We start from the raw sequence: 11,192 nt of genomic DNA, 5'->3' as shown, positions 1-11,192 counted from the left end.
CTGTGACACATTCAGACAACACAGTAAATCTGCAATATGATTTGTATTTGTTCTTTGTTTATAATAGACCTGGAATCATTTGCCAGTCGGTCTCCTTCAGTAATTTTTCTTTAACTTGATCACCATCCTTCCAATGTAGGTGCTCACCTTTGACCTAGTTAACACCCTGAGATGTAATGCATGCCACTGACTGAACTGCTCTGCACAAACCACATCGATGTCACTGGTAACCTTGTAAATGTGGAGAAATTGTCTACAAAGAAATTCCTACTAATGTCAACCAAATATTCCAGAAATGTACCAAAACTGTCCAATTCACCAGTTTGTAAAAACTGACCTCAAAGTGGGCTCCTCCACATCCAGTACTGGAGGGACTCCCAGCTGAAACGTTAACCGTGTCTCTCCGTCCACGGATGCTGCCCAGCCTGCTGAGCATTTGCAGCACTCCTTCAGTGAACCTCAGTGCAGGCCACATCACTTCAGCTCTCCTCAACCGTCTCCCTCCTCCTCCCTCACGATGGAAACAAGTCCGCGTACAAGCTAAATCCTCAGTGGTCTGGCAATACTGAAATGTCTTAACAATCAATACATCTTCACAGTTTAATCAAAATTCTTGTCAAAAGACCAAATAATAAAAGTAAAATATAATGATTTTTTAACCTTTATTCAAAAATATTCACATTTCCCAGGACAGAGACAGTTTTTTATCCGTCAGTGCTTTCCTTCCTCGATCTGTGTGTGGGTAAGGCCCCATTTGTAACATAGTCCTTCTGACATTGTGCAGTTGGCAGTGACCTTGAAAGGGTGAAGCTGTCTTTAAAGGTGCTGAGTGCTGTAAGTCTCTCCCGTCACCCGAGCACGGAGGTCTGCAGATTCCCTGTTTCCGGTCTGGTTTTCCTTTGGTGCCGGCGTTTCTGAATCTGCTGGGGTCAGTTTTCTCCTGTCATGTCCCATGATGTGATTTATCTGCTCCCAGGCCTCAGTCTGGTGTTCTGATGATTGCTTCCATCTGAGGAACAATCCTGAAAAAACACATCAGAAGCTCTTGAGAGATGTGACAGTCCGACAGATCACCAAACACCAGCTGGACCGCAGCAGTTCAGGAATGTTCTCGGCGACAATCCCACCCGTCCCTTTCCTCCTCTCCTTACCTCCCTGCACCTTGTTCCCTTACACATGACATCAACTCCCAGTTGATTCTTTTTGCCACTTACCTACCCTAAGGGATAATTTACAGCAGCCAACTAACCCACCAACCTGCACGTCTTTGGGATGTGGAAGCAAATTGAGCACCCAGGGGAAACCCACATGATCACAGGGAGAACGTGCAAACTCCACACAGACAGCACCTGAGGTCAGGATTGAACCGGGATCACCGGAGCTTCTGCTGCACCAATTTGCAACCCATGTTTAAATCTTCCGGCACATCATCCTCCTTTTGACTGCTCTTTGCAACGCTGGTATGCTTTGTTTATTCATTCACAGATAGGAATCACCAGCAAAGCAGCATTTATAGCCAGTGCCAATATCATCTGCTCCCCACCAAGTGCCCTGCAGGGCAATGTCTCCGGCTGGTCCATGGATCAGATAGGGAAGGGGTCGCTGATTCCCTTCCTTGAAGACATTATTGAACCATTTGGGTTTTAACATGAATCCAGTGGCTTAGATAAGCCATTCTTCATTGGTTAAATTAAAATATTTAAATCCTGACATTCAAGTGATTTGATTTGAACTTATGGTTACAAGTCCAGTAACAAAGCCATTCTTTGAGTTGCTAATCCACAGTTCCTTCCTTTAGTCTTTGAAATTCCCACTTCTCCCTGACCAGGGTAATGTTTTAGTCTGCATGTTTTATTAAGTATTGTCAGCAGAAGTGTCTGCCCATGTCACCACAATAACAATGAAAACAGAAAAGGATGGAGACATTCAGCAGGTCAGGCAGCGTCTGTAGAGAGGGAAGCAGAGCTAACAGATCAGGTCTTCAGCATTTAGCATTTTTATTTCAGATTTCCAGCATCTGCAGTTTTTTTGATTGTCATTACCTCAAAAACATAGAGGTACTTATTCCAGAGGCTTGGTGATGAAAAGACTGACATTTTATGGAGAAACGAAACTCTCTTGGCAACTGAGCCCTTTTCCTGCTGAAGGGGAGCTTGTCTTGCACTGTTGCTCTTCCTCACACGCTGATCACATATTGAGGTTTAGATACTAAATCTGGGCAAAGTTGAATTGCATCTGAATGACCTATTGTATTCATTAGTTCTCCAGCTTACAAACTAAATTACAAAGCAATTGTGTGATCAGAAAAGTCCATTCATTAGGAAATGGGCTCAACCTGTTTTTCATTTCACCCTGTCAGTAGCTGTAGTTTGACTTCTGTCGATCCACCAAGAATTCCTTCGCTTCTCATTGGTTCTGGATAGTTTCTGGAAGCTGCACTTCCAGCAGCACTGCCTACATTTTGTAAAGTTCCCATGTATTTCCTTGATGAGTCACACTGACTAGATTGCTATTTCATGTCCGTCTGTCATCACTAATAAGTAAGTGAGAAGATCTGTGGAGGGAAATGACAGTCGATGTTTCATGTCAAGACCCTTCACCTGGACTCCAGAAGCTCATATATTGCTCCAGATTCCGGCATCTGCAGTCTATTGTGTCTCCATTCTGCATATTCTGGGTCACTGGTGCATGTTCATCCACTAAGAGGCATCTCGTTCTGTACAGTTAGAGCAAAGGTATTGCTACGTTCATGGCCAGCAACCCCCACTTCCTCTTTTGTCTGACATATCCTGTTTGAACCAGCTTTTGCTAATCCCTTAATTCATATTTCTTCAATCAAGTACTGAATAAATGCACCTCATCATTCCATTCTTTCCAAGTGATGTTCTGGATGTTCTCCATTACTGCTCAGAACAAAGTCATCAGTGAGGCCAGCCATCTAGCGGTCTGTGCCATTTCTGTTACTGACGTTCTCACCAGATCGCTGATGAAGTTCAGTTTGTTACTTATTAGGAAATGTTTATTCATTGATCATAAAATTCTTATTTCTTTCTTTGCTTTTCTACTTCCCCGGGGCTGTTGGACGCAGCACGGGGCAATGCATCAAACCCCGGAGCTTCAGCCACTTCAGCAGTGCTGAGCTTTGGTCTGAAATGGCCGCTCATTTCTGGACCAGTGCCAGAGAGGTTATGAAAGAGAAGGACAAAGGAATAGAAAGAATGGAAAAGAGGCAGCACGTTTCACAACATCAGAATGTCCCAAAGCCCTCCAAAGCCAATGAAGCACAGAGGCCAATTTCTGCAGAGCAAGCTCCCAAAAGCACCAGTTACTGTTAGCAACACACATTCTGCTGGAGGAACTCGGCGGGTCGAGCAGCATCTGTGGGGGGAAAGGAATTGTCGATGTTTTGGGTCAAAACCCTGCCTCAGGACTGAGCGTGGAGAGGAGAAATAGTCGGTATAACGAGGGGAAGGGGAGGGGTGAGACCGGAGCCCAAGGTGGCTGGTGGACTGAGGAGAGGTGAATAGACGACAGGCAGGTTGTGTCAGGTAGGGGAGGGGAGCAGGGGTGGAGTTGGGAGACGGCGGCAGATGAATGATAGATGGAGGCAGACGGGGAGAGAGAGAGCAAGAGAAAATGAGAGGCAGATGGGGTGAGGTTGGGGGGGGGGCGGGGGGGGGAGGGTGAAGGTTGGAGACAGCCAGCCTGAAGACCAGATAACTCTCAATCAACATTAGGAGATGTTAAGTGTTTGAAATAATGTACTGGGATCTTTCCCAGTTATCTGATAACTAACAGGCACTAGGTTAACATCTGATCAAATCTGCCAGTTCCCTCAGCTCTCCAACAGTAAGACTGGAGACATTCTCCAGCCATCACCATAACTGTACATACCCTGCCAAAGCTGTAAGCTCTGTGGTGCTACCGAAGGCCAAATGGTGAGGTTGTTTCTTTCATACAGTGGATTTATGTATTGTTCACGCTCACTCGGGCTGTTCATCTGTGCCCAGAGGGATATGGTCTGCTCCTTCACCTTAAGGGTAGACCTACAAACAACGAGGGGAGAATTAGGAACAGAATGGTCCATCCTTGCTGCCACAGCTTCCTGGTAACTCACACGTGGGGAAATTTGACTCAATAACACTCATTTTCTTCCAATTTACATACAAAACAAATGCAGTTATAATCATTTTGATTCATTTTCTCGACTTAATTCACTGAAATCTCCATGGTGGGACGGATCCGTCACCGATTTGTGAAATCTTCATTTCGTGAGAGAAAATAAAGCCCCGGTTTCTGATTCCTGAATTGGGATTATCTGCTCATTTATCTTTGAACATTAGGCATTAGACAAATTGGTGACTTAATCACCACTGAGCAAATCTTCCAATTTACACTCACTGGAATCAAAGGCATCTTTGTCAGTGTTACATACCTTGATGTTTACCTGCCGGAGTTCCATGAGATTGGTGCCCAAACTAATGGTGACTTCCCTGAATCTGTTTTTTTTACATGAACTAGTGGAGGCTTGTAGTCCTGTGTTGTTGAGAGGTAGAGCTAAAAACGGGCCATCTCTTAGGCACTAAAGAAATCAAGAGTTATGGGGATTGAGCAGGAGGTTAGACTTGAGGTCAAGGATCTGCCATGGTGGAGAGGGCTTGAGGTAGCACGTAGTCTCCTCGTCTGTCTACTGCACTGCACTTTCTCTGTAACTGTAACACTATATTCCACATCCTGTTATTGCTTCTCACTTTGTACTACCTCGATGTACTTGTGTTTCGGAATGATCTGTATAGATGGCATGCCAAACAAAGTTTTTCACTGTATCTCAGTACATGTGACATTAATAAATCAATTACCAATTGCTGTTCATACTCCTTGATTCATGGACAGGATTGCTCATGTTTAAGACTTAAATAACTTTTCTCTGTTCCAGAACATCTGCTTTATAGCAGATTGTGTTGTTATTTTTACAGCAAAATCTAGATGAAAGAATTCCTGACAATTACTAAGCTGGATACAAAGGGGTGGGAACATCAGAACCTTGCAGTCAGTGGCAATGTTGTCTATGTAAATGGATGGTGTGTGGAGACAATGTCACTCACAAGGACAAGGTTCACCCACAAACCACTCAAGATCCAAATTGCTGTGAAATTACAGCTATCCCCTTTCCTGACTCATTCCTGGTCAAACAATGTACAACCACCTACGTTTTCCAAGCAGGAAATGCTGGTTATTTGGAAAGTGCCGGATCGCAGGAGCACTCAACCACTATGTTCAAAGTGGACAGTTTCCCCTTTCATTACCAAGAGGGAAATCTGTGTCTTGCTCTGAACTGCGCTCAGTAACACATGGGAACAATTTTGTGTGGTGAAGCTCTGAGTGACGTGAGGAAGAAGGGAAACATTTCATCCCCATGAATGGCACCTCTCTCACACAAAGGTGACACCCAGCCATCCACTATGACCCCTGATGGAGGCCGGGAAAGTCCTGGGACATCCCCAAGTCTCCCTTTAAACTGGAGCTTTAAATAAGCCTCAAGAATTGACTTCATTGTGAATTTGAAAAGTTTTCTTCCTTTCTTGTTTCTGGCCTCCCCCTAATGTCCCAACATAAAACCACTGGGTAACCAAGAGTTGAACATAGAACAGAACAGCACAGGAACAGGCCCTTCGGCCCACCACGTCTGCCCCGAACACAATGCCAAATTAAACTAAATCTCTTCTGCCTGCACATGGTCCATACCCCTCCACTCCCTGCACATTCATGTGTCTACCGAGCAGCCTCTGAAACACCACTATCATATCTGCCTCTGCCTCCACCACCACCCCTGGCAGCACGTTCTAGGCACCCACCACTCTCTGTGTAAAAAACTTGCCCCGCACATCTTAAAACTTTCCCCCTCTCACCTTAAGTACATGTCCTCTAGTGTATGACATTTCTACCCAGGGAAAAGGATCCTGACTGTCTACCCTGTCTATGCCTCTCATAATTTTATAATGTTGGTGACAGAAAATCTCATTCCCCGTTTGAAGAAACTTCAAAGACAGCTCAGAAAATCAAACTCACTTTAATTTTGCACTGAACTTCTATATCAGGTCCAGGGGATAAAAGACCTTGCAAATCCTAAGCCATTTATTGTCTCCAATCACTCGGAGAGGATTGGTAACTGTGCCTTAACTTTAGCTGAAATTGATTCCTTGCACATTTGCCAACTAAACTTGAGAAAGGAATTTGTTAAACAGCACCAGGATCTCACACATTGAGCTGCACATTGGTATGCTTGGCTGAACATTCTTCTTCTAAGATCTAACCTGAAAGAGCAAATGAGACAGGCAGCAGTGGTTGAAACATCTTGGGTAGAGATGCAGAGGGCCAGTGATTCTCCAAACCGCAGGGTCTGGTGTAACCGTGGGAACTCTGGGCCTCATTTTCATAAAGTGGAAGGTCGGGAGACCAAGGATGTTGAGGTCACAGGGCCTGGTCCCCACTGAGATGGGGTGGGGAAGGGTGGTGGGGGTTGGGGAGGAGGGCAGGGGTTTTATTCAACAGTGGCTCAGTAGGTAGTGCTGCTACTCCAGAGCTCCAGTGCCCTACATTTGATCCTGACCTCGAGTGCTGTCTGTGTGGAGTTTGCACGATCTCCCTGCAGCCACGTGGGTTTCCCCCGGGTGCTCCGGTTTAGAACATAGAACTGTACAGCATAGGGACAGGCCCTTCGGCCCACACTGTTGTGCTGAACCAATTACATTAGTAATAAAATGCCCAACTAAACTAATCCCTTCTGCCTACACAATGTCCATATCCTACCATCTCCCTCACATTCATGTGCCTATCCAAGAGCTTCTAGAACACCCCTATCATATCTGCCTCCACCACCACCCCAGGGAGCATATTCCAGGCACCCACCGCTCTGTGTAAAAAAACTTGCCCTGCACATCTCCTTTGAACTTACCCCCATCACCTTAAATGCATGCCCTCTGGTATTAGACATTTCAAAGATACTAGCTGTCTACTCTATCTACGCCTCCCATAATCTTATAAACCTCTGCCAGATCTCCTCACAGCCCTCCACCGCTCCAGAGAGGACGACCCAAGTTTGTCCAACCTCTCCTCATAGCACATGCCCTCTAATCCAGGCAGCTTCTTGGTAAACCTCTTCTGCACCCTCTCCAAAGCCTCCACATCCTTCCTATAATGGGGCGACCAGAATTGAATGCAATACTCCAGATGTGGCCTTACTAAGTTTTATAAAGCTGCAGCATAACTTCCTGATTCTTGAACTCAATTCCTCGACTAATGAAGGCAAGCATGCCGTATGCTGCCTTTACCACCCTATCAACCCCTGTAGCCACTTTCAGGGAGCTATGAACTTGGACCCCAAGATCCCTCTGTACATCAACACTGTTAAGGGTCCTGTCATTAACAGTGTCCTGTCGCTTTGCATTTGATCTCCCAAACTGCAACACTTCACAAGTGGCTGGTTAAACTCCATCTGCCATTTCTCTGCCCATATCTGCCACTGATCTATATCCTGCCGTGTCCTTTGCCGGTCTCCTACACCATCCACGACACCAGCAATCTTTGTATCATCTGCAAACTTACTAACCCACCCATGCACATTTTCATCCAGGTCATTTATATACATCACAAACAGCAGAGGTCCCAGTACGGATCCCTGAGGAACACCACTAGTCACAGACCTCCAGCTAGAATAAGTCCCATTGACCACTACCCTCTGTTCTGAATCCAAGCCAGTTCTGAATCCAAACGGCCAATTTACTGTGGATACCATGCATGTTAATCTTCTGGGTGAGCTTCCCATGAGGGACCTTGTCAAACGCCTTACTAAAATCCACGTAGACAACATCCACAGCTCTACCTTCATCAATCACCCTCATCACCTCGTCAAAAAACTCAATCAAGTTAGTAAGACATGACTTGCCCTGCACAAAGCCATGCTGACTGTCCCTAATTAGGCTATGGTTTTCCAAATGCTCATAAATCCTATCCCTAAGAATCCTCTCCAGTAACTTCCCTACCACTGACGTGAGACTCACCGGTCTATAGTTTCCAGGATTATCCCTGTTTCCCTTCTTGAATAAAGAAACAACATTAGCTGCTCGCCAGTCCTCCGGGACCTCGCCTGTGGCTATAGAGGACAGAAAGATATTGGTCAAGGCCCCAGAAATCTCACCTCTTGCCTCTCTCAATAACCTGGGGTATATCCCATCAGACCCTGGGGACTTAACCACCTTAATGCTCTTTAAGAGACCCAACACTACCTCCTCCCTTATCTCAAAACACCCCAGCATATTAGCACGCTCCACACTGATCTCCCTATCCTCCATTTCCTTCTCCTTGGTAAATACTGATGCAAAGTACTCATTAAGGACCTCACCCACATCCTCCGCTTCCAAGCACATGTTCCCTCCTTTATCCTTGAGTGATCCTACCCTCTCCCTAGTCATCCTCTTGATGCATGTGTAGAATGCTTTGGGATTCTCTTTAATGCTACTTGACAAGGTCCATGCTTATCCTTATCTCTAGCCATCTTAAAACTGAAGGAGTTGTGGTCACTGTTCCCTAACTGTTCTCCCACTGAAAGGTCGCTCACCTGGCCAGGTTTCCTCCCACATCTCATAGACATGCAGGTTGGAGGGTTAACTGGCCGCTGTGAGTTGTCGCCATGTAGATGTGTGGTAGGAGAGTTGGGGGGAGTTGATGGGTGTGTAAGAGAGAATAGGTTACAGGGAAATAAGTGGAGGAACGGGGCTGATGGAAATGTTCTGAGAGCTGGAACAGACTCATTGGGCCAAATGGCCTGTCATAAGAGATCTTTTCCCTGGGAAGAGTGCAGAGGAGATTAACGAGGATGCTGCCAGGACTCGAGGGCCTGAGTTATAGGGAGAGGCTGTCCAGGCTAGGATTTTATTCCTTGGAGTGCAGGAGATTGAGGGGTGACCTTATAGAGGTGTATGAAATCATGAGGGGCATAGATAGGGTGAATGCACACAGTCTTTTTCCCAGGGTTGAGAATCGAGAACTAGAGGGCACAGGTTTAAGGTGAGAGGGGGGAGATTTAATAGGAACTTGAGGGGCAACTTTTCCACCCAGAGGGCAGTCCGTATGTGGAACGAGCTGCCAGAGGAAGTGGTTGAGACAGGTACATTAACAACATTTAAATGGCACTTGGACAGGTCCATGGATGGGAAAGGTTTAGAGGGATATGGGCCGAATGCTGGCAAATGGGACTGGCTTAGATGGGAATCTTGGTCAGCATGGACCAGTTGGGCCGAAGGGCCTGATTCTGTGTTGTATGGCGCTATGACCCTATGAGAATGGGTTGTTGTTGTGATTGGCCCGTGTGTGGCACAACCTGTGTGTGGGAATACAAATGACTGCTCAAAGCATCAGGGAGATCACACGGTAGTGTAGCGGTTAGTGTAACACTTTACTGCACCAGCGACCCGGGTTCAATTCCCACCGCTGTCTGTAAGGAGTTTGTACGTTCTCCCCGTGTCTGTGTGGGTTTCCTCCGGGTGCTCCGGTTTCCTCCCACATTCCAAAGACGTACGGATTAGTAAATTGTGGGCATGCTATGTTGGCGCTGGAAGCGTGGCAACACTTGCGGGCTGCCCCCAGAACACTCTACGCAAAAGATGCATTTCACTGTGTGTTTCAATGTACATGTGACTAATAAAGAAATCTAAACATCTGAAACAAAGGAATAATTGGATGTTCTCCATCCTCCACCGCCCGACTGCCCACCAGTCTGTGCTGTCAGCTGACACTGTGAACATTCCAAGCTAGGAAGGCTGTCTAATTATCACAGTGGACCCAGGCTTTCATTGTCATGAGGCTCTCTGGTTCCAGGCCATTCCTTGTCTGATCCGAGCTGGGCTGGGAATTTCCACTGGGGTGGGCAGAGCAGTCACCTTGCCTTCAGATTCCTTCCCATTCTGAGTGTCACCACTAGATGTCAGCAGCTTCCCACACCGAGGTGTTGGAGACTGTGGAGCAGGGGACAAGCAGCAGAATGGATCACTGGAACAGAGCTGGAGCGCGGGGCACCTGCTCACAGTGGGGGGAGGTAGGTGATGGTCTTCCACAGAGGGACCACTGCTGCTCATGTGTTTACATCAATGATTCGGACCCTGGAACCAAAAGCACTATTTCTTTTTCCCAGGGTGACAATGGCTAACACGAGGGGGCATAATTTTAAGGTGATTGGAGGAAGGTATAAGGGGGATATCAGGGGAAGTTTATTTTACACAGAGAGTGGTGGGTGCGTGGAACACACTGCCGGCAGAGGTGGTAGAGACAGATACATTAGGGACACTTAAGAGACTCTTAGATAGACACATGAATGATAGAAAAATAGAGGGCTATGTGGGAGGGAAGAGTTAGATAGATCTCAGAGCAGGATAAAATGTCGGCACAACATTGTGGGCCGAAGGGCCTGTACTGTGCTGTAATGTTCTATGTTCTACATCTGCCAGTGATACCAAACTGGAGGGTCTGGTCTACAGTTAGGATGCACAGCTCACTGGACGGCGTTCATAAACTTGCGGAACAAGCAAATCGGTATTGGGTTATTATTGTCACTTGAGTGTCAAATGGAGAGGAAGATGGGAATCCTTCCGTACTGGAAAGATTGGGGAATTTTCCAGGGTCAAAGGTTCACCACTGCCAGGAGATAATTGCTGGTTACACCTTCTGCAATTTAATTTTCAAACTACTTCCAGGGTTAGAAGTGGCATCTTGCATGGACGTGAATGGACGAGCAGTGGGGGTGGGCAGCTTACAGCTCTGCACTCTGCGGACTGACTGAGCATCGAACACCCCAGGTAACCCACTCCTCGGCTACATTACCGTTCCTCCTCAGAGTTGCACAGGAAGGTCCCAAAGCGCGAGGCGTAGGCGTGCTCGAAGAGCGTGATGAGGAAGTGCTGGTTGAACTGGAAGGAGCAGGGGAACTGGAAGCTCATCTGCCAGCAGCAGTCCAGGAAGAGGAGGAAGACGGGAGCCTCGTGCTTCGGCCTGTTGTGGGAGTAGGCCGATCTGGCACAGCGCAGCTGGAATGGATGTCCCGCCTGAGGGGAGGAAGGTGACGTGAGGCTGACACCTGCAGTGGCAACACAAACATTTCCAGAGCCCCTCGCCAACCCCTCAACAGCCCGGTGCCCCCA

General features: G+C 46.9%; 1 protein-coding gene across 1 annotated transcript in view; it reads right to left on the bottom strand.

The window, feature by feature from the left end:
- Positions 1-648: 648 nt before the first annotated feature.
- The window catches only part of LOC127581880 (myotubularin-related protein 9-like), a 37,545-nt gene continuing 27,001 nt past the window's right edge, over positions 649-11,192 (bottom strand). Inside the window, 3 exon segments of the mRNA XM_052036707.1 lie at positions 649-1,022; positions 3,895-4,046; positions 10,876-11,096. Of these exon segments, the coding sequence (XP_051892667.1) occupies positions 817-1,022; positions 3,895-4,046; positions 10,876-11,096 (579 nt within the window). The 3' untranslated portion in view covers positions 649-816.

The sequence above is a fragment of the Pristis pectinata genome, chromosome 22 (genome assembly GCF_009764475.1).
Source record: "Pristis pectinata isolate sPriPec2 chromosome 22, sPriPec2.1.pri, whole genome shotgun sequence".
Taxonomy (NCBI): domain Eukaryota; kingdom Metazoa; phylum Chordata; class Chondrichthyes; order Rhinopristiformes; family Pristidae; genus Pristis; species Pristis pectinata.
The sequence above is the reverse complement of the archived record's forward strand: the minus strand, read 5'-3'. Positions and strand labels throughout refer to the sequence as shown.